Source organism: Lissotriton helveticus, chromosome 5_1 (genome assembly GCF_964261635.1).
Source record: "Lissotriton helveticus chromosome 5_1, aLisHel1.1, whole genome shotgun sequence".
Classification (NCBI taxonomy): Eukaryota; Metazoa; Chordata; class Amphibia; order Caudata; family Salamandridae; genus Lissotriton; species Lissotriton helveticus.
In genome coordinates, this window is record NC_136065.1 from 557,950,621 (window position 1) to 557,973,703 (window position 23,083).

Below are 23,083 nucleotides of genomic sequence, written 5' to 3' on the forward strand. Positions count from 1 at the left end.
TCACTGAGAAAATAGTGATTACTACAAATTCCTTAATTGCGACTCGCTAATTGTGAGTCGCAATTAAAGAATGGCACCCCATTCATTCCTATGGGCCTACAGGCCCATAGGAATGAATGGGAGATTGCATGAGCAATCTGCGAGTACCAATAGGTGCTCGTAAATTGTGCATGCAATTTCAAGGGTGTCAAAATGACACCCTGTTGCACCCCTGAAATAGGGATGTGCACCCATGTTGCGCACGTGTGCATCTCTCACAGTTTTTGCAAATTACAATCAAGTTAAACTTCATTGGTATTCAATTTTTATTTATTATGTTTTGGCTCTCAAAGAGGGCCACATAAAGATGTACAAAATTCAACACAAAGCAAGTACATTACAGAAAAGAAAAAACATATACCATTTAAAAAACCTAGGTTAGATACAATACTGACATATGAAACAAAACTACAAGAAGTCGGAACGTCAAAACATCTCCAGGGACATATTAATAAATAGCTAGGAAACCTTTAAAAAAGTTAAAAATATGGAAGCAGAACATTTCATTGGGAGGGCAGTAAAGTGCAGAAAGAAAGCCATTCAAAGTGACAATGCCAAGGCGAAGACAGATAGCTTTTAACCATCTAGAGCGCAATTTACGAAGCGCAGGGCAAATCAGTAACACATGCATACAGTCCTGGATATTTGCTTTACATAAATTGCACAAAGGGGAGGAGCCATACCATTTAGATAACAGTCGATTTAAAGGTATTAAATCGTAGCGTAGAAGAAACCAAAATCTACGAATACCATGCGGTAGGGTCCATGAAACATAGGGTTGTGATAGTTTCATCAGATAAGATTCAAGGAGAAGATCTACATTCCTTTTTTCACAAATGTATTTTTTATCTGATTGAAAACAAAGGTCCCATGAAGCTGCTTTTAAAACCAATTTTAGCTGTGAAGGGGAGTACAGAAAAAGAGCAGTTTCATCTAATTTTAAAAGGGTTACAGCTTTTCTAAAATTACAAACAAGTTGAGAAAACTCATTAAAATTACCCAACAATTCACTTCTGAGGAGAGCTCTCATTGTCCCTGCTTCTGCTCTCGCAAGGCAGGCCACCCACCTTACAAGGGCACATAATCCCTGTACCCAACTACTCCTAAGACCAAAGTCGAGCCTACAGGCGGCCAGAGAGCACGCAGTATTTAAGGAAGAGAGCGATCTTAAAAGTTTCCCCTCAATCTTATGGCAAAAGTCCCAGTTTTTCACCTCTATGAGTTCGATACCATACAGTATTGTTGCGGGGATTTTAGATCTATACACTTCCAATACACTCGGAAAGTGCCGTTTCCCCGTTGCATGGTATAGGGATTTTAAACCTTTGCCATGGGCAATAGCTTTGCGTGAGCAATGCTCTATATGGAGCTTCTCACTCAGGTTAGCCGTAATGATTTTCCCTAGAAAAGTATAGGACTTTACCACCTCTAGTTTTTGATCCCCGATAAACCAGCCATAATCTACAGATCGGCACCTCTTCTTGCCAGCTATACACATAACTTTACTTTTGGTAATATTGATCTTCATGCAATGAACCACAGCGAAGGTGTGAAGAGCATGTAGCCGATTTGCTAGTCCTTTAGGGGTTAAATCAAGGATAAGGACATCATCGGCATACATCAGGCAGGAAATAGGGGACCCCCCTACCACCGGGGCGATGCCCTCTCTGGCAGCCAAGGCGGCGGGCAGGTCAGCCGTATATAGGGAGAACAAAAGGGGAGCCAATAAGCAGCCTTGTTTAAGGCCATTCAAAGTTGAGATTGTATCAGATAGCCCAATTTCGCCCCCCAACAGGACCCTACACCAGGTCTCTGTATGTAGAGCCCGCACCAGCTCCAACAGATAAGATGGGAGACCACGCGCTGCCAATTTTCTCCACAGCGTTCCACGATCAACTTTGTCGAACGCTGTGGAGAAATCAATAAAGGCGGCATACACTACCCCTCCTCTCACCTGGACATACTTATCTGTGACCACATGGAGAGCGGTGAGGTTATCTAACGTACCGTGGTCCCTACGGAAGCCAGTCTGTTCTGATGGCAAGATATTATTCTCCTTTACCCAAACGGAGAGGGATTTTAGAAGACATTTCGCAAAAACCTTTCCGATGGAGTCGAGGAGAGCAATCAAACGATAATTACTGGGACTATCCCTAGTTCCCTTCTTAAAAATAGGGACCAAGATACTTTCCCTCCAAGAGGCAGGTACCGTTTTAGACAAAAAACAGGCTTTATACAAAGGATACAGGATTTTGCTCCACCTTGCAGGATCCGATTTCAGGACCGTCATGGGGAGTTCATCAGGGCCCATTGTCCCTGAGACACGCATGTTTTTTATAGCCATCTCAATTTCTTTTTCTGCGGGATAATTAATAAGACCCACAGAAGTGGCACCGATGGCAATATCATTACCTAAAATAGCACCGATGGCAATATCATCATTTAACGTCCCGTTCCCTGCATAAAGATCCCGAATATAGGTAGTCCATACCTCTTCCGCTATAGGGATAGGAGATGGGCTTATTCTAGAACCGCACCCCTTACCGATTATTGCCCAAAATTCTCTGATCCTGCCATGAACGACAGATTCCCTCAAGTTAATCCATACCTTATCCTCCCGTTCCTTTTTTATTTTTAGCTGGAGTCTACTTCTCTTTCTTTTTAGCCTGGAAATTTCTTTTCCACGTTCCATGACTCTGTCTAGATATTGTTCACGGACTAATTTGTTTATTTCCTTGTTCAGGCTACGCAATATGCTAGGGACCACTACCCCATTTCTGGGTCTGGAAGTTTTTTTAGCATAAGAAGTGATATTTCGCACAAATTCTTCAAAATAAACTATTTCATTCCCACGCCACTCATTTAAAACTAATAGGGTGTCGGATAAGAAATCCTGCACCCCATTAATGGCCGAAGGATTCCAAAAGCACCTTCCAGAAGAAGCGTGGAAGGCAGCGTCACTGCCGTGTAGAGACCAAGGTGCGATTGTCAAAGGATTTAAAGAAATAGTTACAAACAATATGCTATGGTCACTCAGAGGAGTAGGTATGATCTTAAGGTCCTGAATAAAAGGAAACAAACCATAGTCTGCGATTGCATAATCTAAGATAGAAGACCCAAAGGGAGACTTGTGAGTAAATTTTGCAGGCACGTCAGACGGGAATCTCCCATTTAGTATAAGTCCGTCGACGGCCGCTAGTTCTTTTAGCAAAATCTTCCCTCTTTTATTTGTCACTAATTTATCAGGGAAGAGTGATTGAGGAACAAAATATGCCTCTTCCTTAGGTTTATTCCTAAAAAGTTCCAAACTAACATTGGAGATTTTGCAATTCAAGTCTCCCACAAGCATAATTTCCGGAGGGGATGGGACATTTTTAATTAGATCAATATATCGAAATAACTGCTTCAATATCACATTAAAACACTCTTCCGGAGGAATATAAACATTCAAAATTACAATAGGGGACTTTATGCCGTTATTAAACAGGTTATCAATGGTTATAGCATGGAAAAGTTTGCTAGGATCAATATAGTGGGAGAATCTCCATTGCAATTTATTTGATAGTAAACAAGCGATTCCCCCCCTGGCGTGACCTTTCTTGGAAGGGACAGCAGGCACTTCCAAGGCATAATAATCCTTAGAAACCTTCAGCGTATTGATACACCACGTTTCCTGTAAACAGATCACGTTAGCTCCTAGAGAAAATAAAAGATCAAATTTCTCTGGGCTACTGTGTATCCCTGCCGCGTTCCAGGAAATAATATTTAGTGAGGTGTTAAAGATGCTGAAACAATCTGGGATTATCTTTTGTTTTTGTGGATAAGGCACTATGCAGCCAGTTCCACCGATTATTATCCTCTGTAAAAGAGGAATTCTGAGTCAGCGGAAGTGGCTTCACTTGGGAAACCGAGCGTTTTCCCTTAGATACCCAAATCTTCAGGTCTCTAAGAGGAGAGGCTACCCCATTTTGCTCCTCCCTTCTAAATACCTCCCCAGAAGACAGGTTTATGTTACCAAGGTTGAAAATCGGGAGAATATCAATACCAGTACGTTGAAAATTCTCAGCTTGTTGCAATATCAAATTTACAATAATAGGTGAATAAAATTTAACCCTTATACTTGTTACCTTGACTTCACCAAACAGGGAGACTAACTCAATGTCCCTAGTTTGAATATGATGGAGACTTTCTATCTCACTGAAACGCTTAAGGAGCCAAGCTCTGTTTAAGGGCAAGTCAACATCAAATAGAGGTAAGAAGTCTAACACAAGAGTATCCACTGGGGCTTTTAGAGTTGTTAAAGGGCGGTCCGGGAGATGGCGGTCTCCAATCTCTGAAGCTACAAAGAAAGGAGAGGCCAAAGGGTTAAGAGACCCAGATGGAAATTGAATTGGGACTCCAGTCGCTGTCGGTAGAGAGAGACTTGGAGGGGGACCCCCCATTTGTGGAATAGCTTCCAGGGTTATTGGCGGACACAGTTCACTTTCTACCTTTAAAAGAGTAGAAATGGGAGAGTTCACTTCAATATCAACATCCGCCTTTACGGATATGGAAGAAGGATCCAAGAAGATCACTTCATTCTCCAGTGTAGTCAAAGAATTTTGAAAAATTATCCGACGCTGCCTTTTCTTCCTGTATTTTCTAGTTGGTTTCCTTTTATTCCCCTTATTGTTTCTGAGTTTACCGTTTTTTACCTTTACCTCATGTTTATCATCAATAGGTTCTTTTTTATTTTCAGACATGAAGATGGGAAATAGGTCTTGAGCCACTTTGGGGCCAGATATGGATTTATCTTCCTCCACAATCTCAAAAACTGAGTTATTAATACAATTGGGCACTGCAGTTAAGGGGATAGCTACAGTGTGTGAAATCAAAACCGATGTCCCAGCTTTCTTATCAGAATCTACTGATGTCACATTTATTTCCCTCATTGGCAGGCTATGTTCGGTCATGGGGGGGGGGACACTCCTCATATCAGGTGACTTTTGTAACAAGGACTTCAATATTTGGGTAACGGAATCCAAGATACAATCCGAATTGCCAACAAATTTCCCCAAGAGAGATAAAATAGAGGCTAGTAATTGTTCCAGAGCAATCATTGATTCAGAAATAGGTTTTTCACATGCTTCGACTGGACGGCAGATACCAGATAAGTTAAGACCCGGGGGCCCAGAAGCGTCTAACAAATCGGACATGTCCTGACCATTCAACGAGGGGGTACTACTATACAGCATTAGACCAGATGGGGTAGCACCCCCCGAAGGTTTGATAGGGGCCAGAGACTCCACTTTCGCTGTATTTACATAACGGCCGCAAAGTTCAAGGTCAATGGATAGTGATGACAAATCACCACCCAACCTATCCTTCAGCGGGGTTTGAGACTCAGATGGTAGAATCGTAAGTTCCCTCTCAGGTTCCCTCTCAGTACTCCCTTCCGAGAGGACACGGGGAGGGGACACCACTGGCACAGACTGTTGTAATACAGGCTGCACAAGAGGGGACAGCGGGTATGTAATAGCTTGAATATGGACCCCCTGGTCCGTGGCACAGGGGACTTTTTTAGTAGGTAAATTAGCGTTCTTAGGGGAGGGCAAATCCCAAAGCTTGAAGAGTTGGCATTGACCCTTCAACGGGGGGTTATTTACAGATTTATTTCTTGTGCGAATAATATCTTTATTTGCACCAGGTATACCTCCCACTTCCCTTCCCGAGCGCAGTTTCTTAGACATATTCTAGAAAAAGTTTTATACACAAAATTATATAATAAAAGTGATTTTCCTCCGGATGAGTGAAAGCAAAAGTAATACGATACTCCTAAATAAAAAAGAAATATAGTCCTGGAGATGCAACAATGACTGTCCGACAATAGAGTCCGAGGAAGCTACAGAACAGTTTCAGTAGATGGTTTCTTCCTCAAACAGTCAGGCGTATTTCCCACAGGCAAAAGGAGAGAAAATTTAGGAACACTGTCAAAGAAAATAACCGGGCCCAGCCCAGCCTACCTCGGCCACTGAGGGCCACAGAGGGCCCGCCCTTTGCCCGGGCTTAGCCCGGCGTCCCGCAAGCGTCCCGCTTAGCGTGGAGGGTGTGTCATAAATAGGAGGAGCAGGGGGCGGGAAGAGACTCCAGGTGCGCTCCGGTCTTCACGCGCTGAACCCTGGGTCTCGCAGTCCCGGCCCCTGTCAAACAGCCTCCGACGCGGTCAAGGAAAATGCAGCCTTTCTCCTTAGCTTCACGGAGCAGCAGGCAATGGCAAGGCAACCAAAGTCACAGAAAACAGGAACAGCTGCGAGCGGCTCCCGCGGAGCGGGGGCCGCGAGCTGTAAGTAGTGCAGGCAGCCAATCAAGGTGGAGCAGGCAGCTAAGCAAGGCGGAGCAGGGGCGGGAAGAGACTCCAGGTGCGCTCCGGTCTTCACGCGCTGAACCCTGGGTCTCGCAGTCCCGGCCCCTGTCAAACAGCCTCCGACGTGGTCAAGGAAAATGCAGCCTTTCTCCTTCGCTTCACGGAGCAGCAGGCAATGGCAAGGCAACCAAAGTCACAGAAAACAGGAACAGCTGCGAGCGGCACCCGCGGAGCGGGGGCCGCGAGCTGTAAGTAGTGCAGGCAGCCAATCAAGGTGGAGCAGGCAGCTAAGCAAGGCGGAGCAGGGGCGGGAAGAGACTCCAGGTGCGCTCCGGTCTTCACGCGCTGAACCCTGGGTCTCGCAGTCCCGGCCCCTGTCAAACAGCCTCCGACGCGGTCAAGGAAAATGCAGCCTTTCTCCTTAGCTTCACGGAGCAGCAGGCAATGGCAAGGCAACCAAAGTCACAGAAAACAGGAACAGCTGCGAGCTCATTGGTACTTTTCGCCCCCTAATAGTGAAATCGATATTCTAAAGTGGTTCTTGCATTGCATTTAAGGAATCGCAAATTGGGATTCCTTAAATGCAATCGCAATTTGAGAAATTGCAAATAATTGCGAATTCTCAAATTGCAAGTTCCTTGAACCTTGATGCATCGCAAAGGCACTTTTTGCAAGCGCAAACGGACGATTTTTGCGAATCGCACTGTTTGCACTCGCAAAAATGGTTGATGCATGTGCCTGTTGGATCTGAAACTGGACGGCAGTATTTTCTATCACATATTAATATGCACCTTCAGTTTGCGAAACAGATTTGCATACACACTGATACTTACATTGGCTTGTAAATGTTCTTGATATTCTATGTTGTATTTTTTTAAGAGCAACTTCTTCAATTCATCTGTTCTGGGAAAAGCCACATCTTTCAATTTCTTAAAAATAAAAATAACAGCATTTTAACAGTATAAGGATTCTCTCAATTTATGTTTATATCAAGTTTAGTAAACAGCAAAGTTTGAGACCAGAGACAAATAGATACACTTGGACCCCGCCCTTCCCTTACGCATTATGCGCCTTGACTGTAAATCAGCTCAATGCAGGCTCTAATGGACTTGGGTGGGAGAATTAAAAGGGTTATGACAGATTTCTGCATTTATATCATGAATCCAAAGTGGGTCTAGGAAAGTAAATACTTTTTTTCTTCACTAAAGCATACATTTACAGGAAGTGCTTTTGTTAAGTAACTGGAACCCACATGCCACATTCAGATAAAAGATAAAAGATTCTGAAGGTCGACAAGAGGAGAGGAACCTGGCACTAGAGTGCAAAAGGTCCTAGCTTAGGCAACCTTATTCCCAGTGTCTGGATCTGAAACCAGGATCTATCATCAACATAATATATGTGAAAGGCCTCACAGCTTGGCCATGGTACAAGGATACTTTACCAAGTAGGTGCTTGCATTAGCATTGGCTGACTACCTCTGCCCAAATACTGAAGAGGGCCCAAGGTTTCAGATAACGTTCAAGATCAGGTCTGGATGCAGGGTTTTTAGTAAAACAGGAAGATTGGCGTTCAGACTAGTACGCATTGTGTTAGCTATGCTCAGAGTAAATACGGTGCTGCCAGGGTGGGGGAATCACCCTATAACCCCCGTGAGTGTGTGAGTCCAAGAACCCACACTGATAATAGGAACACAGTCCTGGGCACACATGATGGGGATATGACAATGCTATAAATGTCCCTTGACTCTTCAGGGCGTGAGTGTATCACGTACAAACAATCCTGGATGTGGAAGCGATGAGGCTGGAGAGCTGTGCCGAAGTCCATATGATGGAGGTAGTGAGATACTGTGTCCCGGTGTGACGAAACACGTGTCGGCTGGTTATTCTATTTTGGTTGTTGCTTCAGTAAATAACTTTGAACAGTACACTGGTGTCGACCATAGCAATTTCATCCAAACGAGACATTTATTGCATAGTCATATCCCCATCACGTGTGCCCAGGACTGTGTTCCTAATGTTCAAGATCATTTGTGCTGTTCTCAGGTTAAGGGTGTTTGCTGCATAATATTTCTGTTGTAAAATCGAAAAGTTATTAATGCTGAGACTTCATTTCAGCAGATGCTGACACAGAGAAGATCCAATTCTCCTGCATCAGCAGATATATGGAGAGACTGCAAACAAAATAATAAATACACTACTTCATCAAATGATGCTGCGATGTATTTCAGAAGATGTAGAGATTTGAAAACACTCAACTGGAGACTGTGAGGTAAAAATGTTCCTGCCTCAGTAGATGCAGAGATCTATGGAAACTGCATGCCCCAGCTTTCCATATATAAAAAAAATGTTCAGTGATTACTTGTGCCTGTAGCAGAGACCATTTGGACACAAGTCTCAATATTAACATGTGAATGAGTTGGAGGAGCCGGGTAAACAACTAGAGGGACTTTGCCCCGGACGTCACCTCATTAATGTACTGATGGGAGTGGAGTGCACAAATATGCAGAACACAAGAATGCCAACAGAAGCACTTGAGGAGCACTACTAACTACATGGACTCTCTGTGCCATAATCCATATGGTTCCTTTTTTGATGGGAAGTATACACCTGGTGAAAGGTAGGCTGCTAAGTAGAGACTGACTATCCTATGATCAACCTTGGTGGCATGATGCTGCTTGCAGGGCTGTGACTCCCTTCAAAGAAATCAAATACTTTGGATAGAGTATGAGATCGGACTCGCAACACAGAGACACCATGATAATATATATGGTTTCTCTCCAGCTAGGGAAAGTGTTTCTGCACCTATCAAAAGACAGTGAACCTCTAGGTAGTGTGGGTGTGGCGCAGCATATATTTGGCTAGGGAGATAGCAAACAAAAATACTACAAAAATGTATTTTTACAGAAAGCAGTGGTGGCTATCAAAGAGAGATTTTCCAGCTAACATCTGAAGGGCGAACCATTAGCCTTTGTAGTGGCCTTTGTGATGTTGGATTATGTGGTTTTATGGAATGTACTACTTGTTACAAAACTACAAGTTGATATCCATGTCCATGATTCTATTAGTGGAGGCAGTAACCAATGTACAGAAAGCTCTGTAAAGAAAGATCAACCATGTAATGGGACTTCTAATCATCGATATTCTTCATGTATTGACGAAACCCCGTAGCCCATAAGTGAAACTTCCAACAATGACCAGAATGATAGGGACACAATCATTCATGAATTAACTCATATGACTCAGTTTGCTGGTGAAAGATGTAAACTTCTGAATTCCAGACATTGAATTTTATTGACGGGACAAACGCTTTTCTATACAAGGTTTATAGTAATCATCATTGCTCAGAAGCTAGGCATACAACCCCTGGACTGACACATTTTGTGTCTACTGTGAATGGAAGCCAAATGTCTAGGCTGTGGTCCGATGATTGTAGGAGACCGCCATGTCAACACTGGCACTTGACTCCTAGATATTAACATTGGATTTTGGAAAATGGTACATGGGACTTAAAGGAGGTGCTAGCACTCGCTCTAAGGTTAGATAGAAGTGGGATGGAGCTCATATGGTAAGAACCCTACATGTTACTTTTTCTTTGGGTTACCTTCACTGAGGCATACCCATTCTAATTTGTTGGGCAAACAGACTGGTACAACATGTATGATCACTTTTGATATTTTTGCTTTTCTAGGATGCTATGCTTAACATTTCATGAATGTGGATTTGTTTTTCAAATACTGTAGCCTTTATATGCCTAATATGATATCAATTATCTGGTGTTTGTATCTTCATGCATTTTCATGTTTTTTTATTTATGTTTACCTTTGTCAAGATGGCACCCATGTAAACTCTCATTTGCACGGAACGGTGTGACAAGCCCCTTCATTTATGTCAATGTTTGTTATATCACCATGTTTTTCCTTACACTCCTGTTACAGTGACAAAGGCCCTGCTGAGGCAAAACGCATCGGAAGAGCCTTTTGAAAACAAAACGGCATATTGTACATGCATGAGTGTCTTTTTTCCTTTGGTGATACTTTTTGATGCATGTTACAGGCTATCGGGGCCCGGCTCAGACCACCACTAATCTGCCTCCGGTACCAGAAGATGGGAAGTTAAAATATATATATTACCCAGTGGCTGTCTCCACTGGGTAGAAATAATTAGGATTGTGCTACCGTAGGAAATGCCTTTTTTGTGTTAGGTGCTGTTTGACGAATCTCCACAAAAGTTTCTATTAGTTTGCACATGGAAGGTGGTCTGTCAAGCGGGGGCCTGAGAAAAATGGGGAGCCCAAAATGTGTTTCCCCATTTAATTTTCCATGAGAAGTTTAGACATAGCTACAGCCCAAACGACTGAACGGATTTACATCAAATTTGGCAGAAAGCTAGATCTTAGTCCAGAAAGAGTGCTTTTTCTGATCTGGTATAAATCGGTTTAGTGGTTCTTGAGCAATTATTTTAATGACAAACTTTGTATATCTCACGCCGTGGAGGATCCACAGAGCCAACAAATCTCATGCTGAGATCCCATTGGCTGCCACCAACCTTCAACAAGGATGTAGCAGCACCCATCTTAGGATTCGGGACTCCATCAAGAGTCCTAAAAAAAATACAAAAGAAAATACATAGGGGGCTGTGTAGGGGCACCCTGACCCCAAGGCATGGGGCCAAAAACTTTTTTTGTTTTTTAAATTCTGCCACAAATTTGCAGATGATCCATGAAACCGCAACAAAATTTATTAAAAAAAAGAAGAAAAAACTAAAAAAAAAAGAAGCGTGTGCTCCATCACTTCTTTTTACACGCACCACCTGGGTGGGCAGAGGGGGGTTAAGGTAAGTGTTTACTTTGGGGAGGGGTCCTGTGCTCCCATTCCCTCGAGCCTCAGAGAGGCCCTGGGGCAAAAAGGCATTAAAAGGAGAGGGGGGAACACTGCACCCCTCACCAAGTCTAAAAATGTCCCCGCAAACCCATCCCCCAGGGGTGAGTATTTAAATAAGGGAGGGGGTTCACAACTCCCTACCGAAGCATGCCCAGCCAGCTCTCTCATTCGCAGGTGGCAAAAGGTTGTATTCTTGATCTTTGGGCAGAGCTGGACTTAGAACCACCTTTACACACTTACAGCATCTTTCATCAGCCATGGATGGGTCATTGAGTGTAGACACCAGTGAAAAAACGTAAATACCCTAAATATCCCATAAACATTCATTCATGCATTCACTATTAAAATCTATATTTTTGCCGTCTGCTAGTGATCTGGACAAAAAAACAAGAAAAAACACTGCCAAAAAGCAATACCTAAAGAGGCATAGTTTCCTCAATATTTCTTACATTTGAGCGTATATAAGTTACATAAAAATCTGTGAGTCATACAAAATCGAACACAACCAGAAAATAACTAACACAATATGGACATTTTTAAGATGTGCAAGTAATATAATACCTTCATGATATCCTGTTTTTCTGGCACTCCACACTGTTGGTAGTCTCGATGGTTGGGGAGTTTTTCCACGAACAAACTAAAAGAAGAAATAATCATGAAAACAGTAGTGTAAGTCTTACCTCTTCTAAAATGATTTTATATACAACTTCATTAGGTGTGTCTCCCTAACTCCATAATCCAATCAATAAACATGTGTTTTATTGTCTGATTCCCAAAATATGTATAGAGAACAGTTGCACTGCTGTAATGAGAAAAGTATCTCCCACAAGTTCTTAGTAAAATCATAAACTAGACTTTTAGAAACTGTTCAGGGACAAGCAAATGCTATAAGACCTGAAGGGAAACTGACAGACATGAGAAAAACAAAGTCAGGTTTAGCAAATCTATCAGTTATTCTAGCTCTATGCAAGATTCAGCCACATTTTGGTGTCCACAAAACAAACAATATGGAGATAATATGGAAGGCGGAGATCATACTGTTGGTTTCACAAAAACATTTAACAACCCGACTAAAATAATACATACAAGAGTCATAGGGCCAGATGTACATCCGTTTTTTGCAAAGGGGTTTTTGGCCAGTTTGCGACCACAAATACGTGTGGCCCATGTACCCACCCTATTTTGCAAGTCACTAATCAATTAGCGACTCGCAAAATAGGGTTAGCGACTTGCTATTAGGAAGGGGTGTTCCAAGGGTCTCCCTTCCTAATAGCAACTTCAAAATCTATGTATGACCCAATGGGGTCGCAAATTGTGACTGCCTCATTAAAATTCATGAGGCAAGCAATTTGCAACCGTATTGGGAATCGCAAACAGTGTCTCAGACACTGTAGTACATAGTATTTTGCAACTCGCAAATTACGACTCGCAATTTATTGCAATTTGCGACTCGCAAAATGCTATGGTTGTACATCTGTCCCATAGTTTTAAAAAAAAGAAAATACTTTGTTCAAACCTGAGAAATGTGCAAAAGATTAGAATAAATCTGTAATAGGTCATAAAGCATGGGTTATAGAGCGTTAGCCAAAAGTATAAGTGCAAGTAGAGCTGTTTACATTTGGGGTGTTTGCTAGTGCTAGCCCCAGCTGAGTCTGTTATCGAGTGGACAAAAACTAAGGATCAAGTTGCTGGGGAGGTAAGTTGGTTTATGTCCAGAGAGGATTGCGTGCCTGCTGCCTTTCTGAGGGCCCTCTCAACGTCCTGAGAAGGTCCTCCTGAGATTGAGCTCTGGTCTGAACAGGTAAGGTGGACGAGAATGGCTTCCCTGCAGGTGCGCACCCCTTGCAGAAGATTCCATTGCGGGCGCAGCCATTTTAGCAGTATGTCTAAAGGGGTCTCGACTGAGTAATTCCTTTTATTTTGACATCACTTTGATTGACTGAGAAGCAAACACATAAATTATGTGAGCCCGATTCATGAAGAACTTTTTTTCAATTGGGACTGAGTTGAATCTGGAAATAGGAGTATCTAAGGCTTTCGTAACTTACGCCGTAATCACAAAAGGAAAAGAAAATGTGTAAGTCATTTAATTAAGAGCACCTATATTTGGTGCATTTTTGTAACTAAGGCTCTCAGGTTTCATCTGCAGTTTGATTGGTGCGCATTCTATGGATGCGTTTGGAGAATGGTGAGGGACACCCATACAAATGTTACATACTCACCCTGGAGAACTATTTTGATGTTCAAAACGTGCATTCCTAACCCTTAAGTTACAAATACTATGTTCAGACTTAAGTACTAGAGAAAGAGTCGGGTGGAGCACCATCTACCCGTATTTTCATGATGGATGGATGCAGATAAGCAAGGAAAATATTTTTAAGTTATAAATGAAAGGCTTTGAAAATGTGGACTAGAGTACAGTAAGTATAGTCACAAAATATGCGCATTCAGTGACTATAAAAACAGTTGTGGATGGCTTTTCTTGGTTAATTTCATCCCGTTAGGACGGGTCTTTATGAGTGTTTTTAGTTACAACCGTTTGAAAAGGGAAAGGTGGCGAAAACCCCTAACAGGCACATCTTAACATCAGACAGAGGCAAGTTGTATCTGCATTCATGAATTGGGGTCTTTATTCCTAAAATTATGTACCCCTTAGTATAGGAGGAAGTATACTTTTTTAGTTATCCAGTAACAACGATGGAAGTAAAAAAAAAAGCCTCTTCTTACTACGTTTGGCATACATGGAAACCTCAGTCTACACACTTCAGTTCACTACTGGTAGTAAGAAATGAAGAAAGCTTGTTAACGTAGCAAGAGTTGGCCTTCTGGCATCAGGTTTAAATTAGGCGGGAACTGGTGAATTCTTGCATGGAACTTTCTGTAGTTTATGTTAAAGAATATAAGGAAATTGGACAACTGTAGCGGGGGGGGGGAACACCAGTGTAATTAATCATATTTTAGACGGCTGTTTTCTTATGATTACATATTTGCTTTTAGTTTACTGAAACTACAGATTGAAGAGCAGAAAAATAATTACATTTAGATGTAATTTTTTCTCTTAAATCTGGACTCGTGTAAAGTGGAGAATAAGGTATTGTGGTGTTTTAGGCAAAAGGGGTAAAGGACCTTTATTATATTATAATGCAAAGCATTGCACTGTCAAATCGTTAAGTGTATCTTAACCTTCATCCATAACCATAAATAAATCACCTTCACCACCTCTCTCAAGGCCCAATTCACAGGACTCCGTTGTAAAGTGCAAACTTCACCCTGGATGCGTACTACGAGAATTTGTGTGCTTTCCCGACTTTCATGGAATTCCCTGCAGGAGGCTTCAAACTAAATAAGCAGGTTGATTTTGATGGCTTTAGGTAGCTAAGCCAAAGCTCACATCAAGACTGTGGCAACTCTCTGCCATAGATTCACAGAATAATTCCCTACAAAGGGTAAATAGATGCACACCTTGGAGACATCAGTCACGAAAACTTGACTGACACCATGGCTTTTTTTGTTTAGATGTCACAATAGTTTTTCCCTTGGAACAAAGAGCCTATTTTGGATCACAAATCTTGGCTATTTAGTCCATTGAAGATATCATTGCTAAGTAGAGAGCTTAGGGCCAGATGTACGACGGCTTTTTGCGTGAGCAAATAGGTTTTAGACCGGTTTGCGCATGCAAAAAACCTATGGCCCATGTCCTACCCCCTATTTTGCGAGTCCCTAATTAAACAGTGTCCCGCAAAATAGGGTTAGCGACTCGCTATTAAGAAGGTGCGTTCCAAGGGCGTCCCTTCCTAATACAGAGTCTGTACCCTATGTAAGAATGTTTCACCACCCTCTTCAACCTAAACCATTCACAAACAGGATGGGGTCCCCAGGTGACCCCTTTACCTTTGTGGAAGAGTGAGCAAACATTTTTTCAGAGCAGGAAGTGGTCACCGGGGCCACTACTTACCCTTAAGAAATGAAACAAAAACGGTTTATTTTCGTTTTTAAATGCATCCCATTTTCCTTTAGGGAAAACAGCCTACATTTTTAAAAAAAAACTGCTTTATTTAGAAGCAGTCCCAGACCTGGAGGTCTGCTGACTCCAGCAGGCCACTATCCCTGGGAGTGCCTAGCCATTCCCAATGGGGTCGCTAATTGCGACAGCCTCATGAATATGCATGAGGCATACAGCTTGCCAATCCATTGGGAAACGCAAACAGTGTCTCAGACACTGTTGGAAATTGGCAATTGCGACTTGCAATTTGGCGCAATTTGGTTGCCGCAATTGCCAATTGTCGTACATCTGGCCCTTAATGCACTAAGGTAAGAAATTCAAATTTAATGTTGATCTTTACTGGTAACTAGTGCATGTTCCACAGAAAACTATAGACCTATCCCCTGCGAAGGAACAGAGAGGCCCCATACCAGGTGGTGAAGTGCGATGCTTACAAATCCAATTGGCTGCTCTAGACTCCACTCTGCTTTAATAATTTATAACACTTAGAAAGGATCACACAACTAGCATGTGGCGAATTACCAACTCCCATTTTTCTCGATGAACACATTTACTCCCAAAGTTTTTTCTTTGAAGTTTTTTATCTTCCCAAAAAAGTGACACTTCCTATGTTTAAGTAATGGACTTTTAGAATTTCTTGTCACAAAGGGTTAATTGAAGCCTGGTGACAGGGTATATAAATGGGAAGTACACAACAAAGTTCGTTTTCTAGAATTATGTTTCACAATCTGCATTTTTTGCTTCAACACATCAATGTCTTGTGAAAGAGCTTTAGTTTTACTGAATGAACAGAACATTCTGGCGTTTCATCTTGTGGGAGAGGTAGAGGGTGTTGAAAGAAACTCTATTATGTACTGGGATCCAATGAAGCATCATCCAGTGGACAGTGATCAGGTAAACAGGATTTCTGATAGGTGTGCAATAGGCACCCGGGTTCTGGACTTGAAAGCGACCAACAGAAAAACAGCCTTGTGAAATCATATCAGGAACCTATGGTGGTTCGCACTACTCTATTCATTATACAAAGGATAAAAGGGATCTGGCATTGGAAAAGATGGAGGAAAAAACTAACTTTACTGACTACTAACAGCTACACTTTTGATTTTGAAGATTAGAGTGAATTGGTTGTTTCAGAAAGAAAATAGGGGTCTAAGCGGTAGGAAGGCCGATATTACATTTGGAGAGGAATACAGACAGTTTTAATATTATAGGATCTGAGTCTGAATACGCTTGTAGCCAATCAGGTTATCCCTTACAAAGAAAGCAGTATCCCGGAACCTTATAAAGATTATGTTTGTTGCTGAGGATATACTGCAAAATAATGGCAAAAGAGGTTGTGGTTGATGAGTAATTAAAGACCGGTCTCTAAAGAGATATTAGCAAGAGTAAGAGGTTAAATGCGGCAGGGTGTGTTGCAAAACGCAAAAAGTGACCAGATGTTATGTCAGCAATTATGAGTTTCAATTAGAATTGCAGTGGACAGGGAAGAGGTGAACCAAGACAGAGACTAGTGCGACATCAGAAACCACAAGGAGTAGAACAACACATTCAAATGAAAGCTGTGGAGCGGCTTTGAGTTATGGCATCGAAGTCTGTATTATGTTTCATAAGTAAGACCAGGCAGGCAAAGGGCAAGGTCATACATTTTAAGTAAAGCAGCTTCTGTTCTATGGCCGAGGTTATCAGTTCCCACGAAGTTCTCAGTCCTTAAATTGTTGGCCGAGGGTGGATGGTATGTGCAGCCTTTGCCTTCTCCCCACCAAAGCTACAGATAACTGCTCCAGGGGTCATCTGGACTAGCAAGGAGAGAAAATGTGAAAGCTCTGCCTCAACAAGACACCTACGTCTTCATCCCACATAGGCAGACTGCTTGGGCAGCGGCAAGATGGGCATTCTGTCGATGCTTATACATCAAGGAACTCGCCTCCACAATATGCAAGCGTGGTTACACATGGTGCAAAAAGTGCTCCTAAGTCAACCGGCGTCATGGCGCAGAGGCCATCTCTTACTATGGCTTCCTGGGTAGAAAACGTGAGAGGGTGCCTTATTGTCAAGGGGGCATGAGGGGCATGGAGAGCTGCTGCCCTTACTTAGCAATGCCCACCAAGGTGACATTTGTGAGAAAGCACATTATGGTTCTGGGTGGCATGATGGGCATAGAGATCTGATGCCCTCACTCACCCCCCTGGGGGGGCTCGTTGTCAGAGCATATGCTATGACTCTACAAATGGAACAGCGGGGGTCAGAGCAAAAATGCCCCGAGGGCTCTGGCAGCAGCCTCAGCACAGGATCACGGTGCACAGCTTTGAGCCCTGCCTGCAGCAGTAGGTGTAGCAACAGAGCTGGGTAGTAAGTGGGCTGTGGGTGGGAGAAGCAGTATCCTGACAGAGTGATGCCTCACACCTGTGATCCTCGAGATGAGAAATGTGATCCTTTGCAGATTTCTGATCGGTCTTCTAGTATCGTACACACTTGGTGGGGTTGGGCAGGATTCGAGCATCTAGGATATTCTGCAAATGTATGTTGGCCTGACTGCTGGCTTCTTTCTTACTTAACTGATTTCTGTGATTTTGAGCAAATTGCTTTATCTCCGTCGCCGCAATATCCTAATTGGTGTGGGGATTGTCTGGGAACAATGCAGGAGTTGCTTGGTCTTTAGAAGCTCACAAGGATTTTCACAGATCAGAAGTAGCTCTCATGAAAGAAAAGAGTGGAGGACCGCTGATTTAGTTGTTTAACAAGGTATTTTATCTACACACCTGATAATCATCATCAAACATGTTTTCCTGCACGTACCACTTGTCCAACAGAATGGAGGCAGAGAAAAATTCCACCAGTTGATTCCCCTCCTTCTTTAGCACTTCTTCCAAAAATATAGGGATTTTCTCAAACCACCCAAGTGTAAAATATGCCTTAAGATACATTTAATGTATATATGTTGTGTTACCAATCATAGGTAGGTTAAGACAAAGAACTGGTTTCTCACAAAAGGAAACACCATGTTATCATTATCAGTCAAAACAACTAGACGCAGCTCGCACTTCAAGAAACGCTCACTATAAACAGAGTTTCTTTTGAGAGATTTTTCTCCATAGAATAAAAACAACTCCAATTACCATTGAGCTACAGTTAGGATTTGTGGTGTTAACAATAATCATATCTACTGCAGGAATGGTAGTGATTGCCACCACACAAAACAGTGCTTTCAACTATGTATAACCTGTAAAACCAGTTTACTGCAAAGCACTGTGGTGCACAGAGAATCCAGTATTGGATTTCAAGGTCACATCCTTCAAGATGGAAGCACAGCACCTAATGGATCACTGTTAATGAGATTTCTTTCTCTATTAAAAAAGTGTGCATTGGTACTGAACAAATATTTATAGAGAATAGTACATTTCTTTTTTGTGCCCCTGTTGCATGCTGCATCAGACTCATTTATTCATGTCTTATAAGACATATTTACGTATGCTCATGACAAAAGGCAACCCATGTTTGTTTTGTTAGATTCCAGTCATGCCTCACATAGTGGATCACATTTACTAAGGTAAATTTATATATGTAGATGGTCTCATGTGTAGATCCAGTCCTACACTTAGGATTAACTCTCTACTTTTTTGCTATTTACCATTTTCGAGAGAAGATTTAATCTCGGCGTAGATTTACAAGTCTCCACACCCACCAATAAAGAAGTGGTGCCTCCTGTGAATGAATTTACAAGTGTAAAGTTACTACAAGTAGTAGAGTGGTGGAATTCTCCACCACTACAGTTAAGCGCTCTGTCATGTCCCGTTTCAATGATGGACAACAGTCAGGTCAGGTGCAAGAACCCTTTCTTTATTCATGATTCACAAAACAGGTTCCTTGTGTGCCCCGTGATCTCTCCATCTCCTATTGCCCTCTTCTTCCTCATCCACCCCCTCTTTTGTTTTACCTGCTCCACCCAATATATCCCCACCTATTCCTCATGTGTTTACTGTCCCTAACTATAGTTTCTGTGGGTCAGCTTGAGTGATGATCACCAGGGCCAATATCTTCTAATTGGCTCCATTACATCTCCCCTCTTCCTGAGAAATTAGGCTTCTTTTTTGCTGGTGGGTCACATTTCTTCAATGAGCCTTGTGGGCTTTTTGGATGTCCAGTGCAAAAGTGAGGTTGAAAATGTACTGTGCATTGTCTAAATTTGGTTTTGGTAGAAATTTTATGTTACCAGTGGTCATTTGATGATTTGCCTGTCGACTTTGCGAACTAGGTTTTTTAAAGGTGAGGAACATTTGTTTTTCAACTTTTATTGCTGATGCTTCTATGAAGTCATCAAAGTTGTCCTGCTACTCAGCCCATTAGGGACCCATACTGTTGCCTAGAATTATGAAAAACTGGTCTGGTGGCCTGAGAAATATTGAGTAGCCTTTGAAGTTTTCAGAGGACATTGTTAAGATTGTTTCTCAGTGTCCGCTGTCACTTGTGTGGGTTCCTCTTTTCTCTCTCCCGTTTTTGTTCTTACTGGATTACCTTTACTGGTTTCTGTAAACTGCTCTTCTTTGGCTTTCTTTCATATGTGTACCAAGCTGTTCTTTCCCTGCACCAGTCCTCCTTCTGTGTTTGGGTGCTGCCTGGTCCTCTTTATGCCAAAATTCACAGTGACCGCTGCTCTTTAATGTCAGGTTGCTTGTAGTGTTCCCTATGAGGTGACGTTGTAGGGGCGGGGCTTGTGTTTGGAGCTAACTATATGCAACAATATCCCTCTTCTTTGTTCCCAACTGTTGATCTAGTGTCATTCTGTTAGATAGCTGTTCATTGTTTGTTCATGTTGGAGGCTGCAGGGAGTCTAGCAACCCCCCAGCAACATTACAAAAAGTAAGTCTCCTGGGTCATTAAATCCATGACCCAAAGAGAACTTACCATATTTTTTAAAATACTCCTAAGTGGAGTTCTATGATCTTCAGGTGGAGTGCAAGGCCCGATAGTGGTCGTTTTCTTGCATACATTTTCAGAGCCAAAATATGCTAAAAGAAAGACTCAGAGGCATGTTAGGTTTATTGAATAGAAAAAACAATATGTTTTCACATCTTTCACCCACAATGTAATGATTAAAAGTATGTAAAAAGAGTGACAAAATATTTCTTAATTAAACGTAATTCAAAATTTTTATAATAATCACTGTTAATAAACATTGCATTGTGTGAATTACTGAAATATGCATATGATTCCAAATATTGGTCATTTTTTGACAAAGATGATAGATCTGTACCCGGGGTACCGGGATTTGCCAGAGCCCACCTGCTGGTTGTGTTGTAATTACGGCGGTGTTGAAGTCAATCGGCCTCACGTTGGGCAGGATATGCATGTCATCCTTGCCCCCGCTTAGAGGACACCAGGCATATGGAGGTTGAGACGGTTGGGGACCGGAGGGGACGGCTTGTTCTTCGGCAACAGAGTGTGGAGTCATTATCATTACGGCGCTTTCCCATCCCCACGCAACGCTCACCAGTGAAATATATATATATATACATACACTCACCCCTTGATAAAGTCAATCAGTCCCCTTTTTGAGTTTTCGTGTTGTGATTCTTTGACAAAGTTAATATGTCTGTCCCAGTATATGCTCACCCCTTGAAAAAGCCAATCGGCCCACTTTTTCCATTTTTTATGTTGAGATTCTTTGACAAAGTCAATATGTCTGTCCCAGTATGGCCAGGACCTTAGCGACCAACTGCACACTATGCAGTGACTTTGTAGCCAACGCCCATAATGTTTGCACAAACCTCTAAGATCCCGGATCATGAGAGCTGGGAGAGTAACTACCTCGAGATTCTGTGCATTCCCCATTGTACTTACTTCATGCTCCTTTAAAATCAAAAAACTTTTTAAAATACTTTGCCCGCCTTCCTAAAACTCTTTAAAACGTTTTACTCTTTAATTTACTATTGCTATAACACAGAGCCCTGGCAATTTAAATTAAAACTCGATTCTGAAAAAAATCTCTTTTTGTATGTAAAGTCAATTGGGGATTTCCCGTGCACAAAAAATATACTTATGCCTAAGTGATGAAGTGAAACACAAGTTAAGGAATCCCAACGCTGAAACACCAGTGTTGCAAGGTGAAAGTGTTATGTGGTATGGCAGCGTGCCTTACCATGTAATCCTAGCATAATACAGAAAGATGGACACCTGGTCATCTCTCAGTACATCTTCTCTCAGTCCTGGTAGAGTGGCAAAGAGCAGACAGGCTACTTAGAGGAACATGTGTTAAGCATTTCACATCACCAACATGGACGATAAGTAATTGACATGACTCGAGAGAAATCCAAAACCAATTTATAAAAATAGCTCTGATTATATATATTTTTAGACACCAAAATGAAATTAATACATATAGTATATTCAAAGGTAAATCAATAATACAGTATATTCGGAGGGTATCAATTTTCAAGCATTACATAAATCAGTACTTTTCAATGTGAAAACATTAACGTTGCAGTCAACGGAAAAAACTATATACGCAACCAGTAACTTAGAGAGTTAGTTCAATGGAACCCACTTAAGAGTTAAGGTCTTGTGAGTCTCTAGACCAGTTCACAACAGCCAGCACAATCTCACCTGGCTCTGGGTAGCTGGGTGCTGAGGTGCACTATAGCTGACAAACGCAGCTCTCAATCAGGATCCTGGTATTAGAAATGATTACCTTAGCAAAAAGGTACTTGCGGGGCGAGTTGAGCAAAACCCTTTGGAAGTCAAGCGAGGAGCTGGCCCTGGACCAGGAGTCTCCAGGCAGATCCGATCTACCTGGCTCAGGGGACTCTGGTGCAGAGGTGCTCTTGGCTATCCGTGGTGCTGAACTGGAACCGTGGGCAGAGAGGTTGGCAATGTGTCAATAGAGGATAAAAACAAATGCAATATTTTTACGATGGAGCCACAGCGGTGGTTGGTCGTTCCTGCGGGTAAATCTCTTCTCTTGACGCTTTGAGTAAAGCAGGTTGTAGTCGGACTGACCACCACAAGCCTTGGTACCTGCAAGTACTCCGGTTGAGGAAATATTCGCCCAGGGGAATGTTGTAGCACACTGAGCTTCACTGAGGGCTGGGACTGAAGTTCTCTGAAGCCACCTGCCCAAGGTCTTTGAGCGGCCATGCCGGACGGCTCCGAAAACATGACTCGAATGTCATGGACATAGCTCTTTGTGCCTGCTGATTGCGTGGGACGAGTTCATCTAGCCCAAGGAAGTTCTTGTGAAGCCTGGAGTTTGCAGAGGGGTTCACCTTCCTTTTAGAAAAGGCCTCTTGCCTTGGTCGAGTTAAAATCTAGTGGGTGCAGGGTACAGGCCACAGGTGCAGAGCTTAGCGCCTCTCTTCGTAGAGTCCTGCCTTGTCGTGGAAACTGGTCTCTTCTTATCACATCAAATCTAAGGTTATGATATGTGAGGCGCCCCTTAAATCCTGGATTTAGGGGGTGTTAGTGGTTGTGAGGACTAGTACCCAATGGGCATCTAGTCCTCCGTCTAATCAATCCCAGTAATTTATTATTATTTTTTTTAAATCTTTTTATTGTTTCAAAACACAAACAAGACATGAGGAGGGACCATTACAAATACAAAGAACCCCACATTTCGTGTTGAGATCAGACTCGACAATTATCCAACAATTTATCAAAGCATATAGTCCCTATTCCAAATCTAGCGCTGCAATGTCAAGCCCACTCAAACAGCATAATATCATGTCTGAGCTCAGGGCTCCAAGTCCTTAATCAGCACCCTATGCGTGCCCCCCCTCAATATCTATCAACTCCCAAACCCCCCACCCCTGCCGCTGGCGCTGTTATC

General features: G+C 42.4%; 1 protein-coding gene across 3 annotated transcripts in view; it reads right to left on the bottom strand.

Moving 5' to 3' along the window:
• STAMBPL1 (STAM binding protein like 1) overlaps positions 1-23,083 on the bottom strand; it is a 281,826-nt gene that overhangs the window by 98,756 nt on the left and 159,987 nt on the right. For all 3 annotated transcript variants that reach the window (XR_013594758.1, XM_078642881.1, XM_078642880.1), the window contains 2 exons: positions 11,823-11,898; positions 7,216-7,311 (listed from right to left, as the gene is read on the bottom strand). Coding sequence is in view for 2 of the 3 variants with exons in the window: in XM_078642881.1 (XP_078499007.1) it covers positions 7,216-7,311; positions 11,823-11,898 (172 nt within the window). In the remaining variant the exon portion in view is untranslated. The remainder of the gene's footprint in view (positions 1-7,215; positions 7,312-11,822; positions 11,899-23,083) is intronic.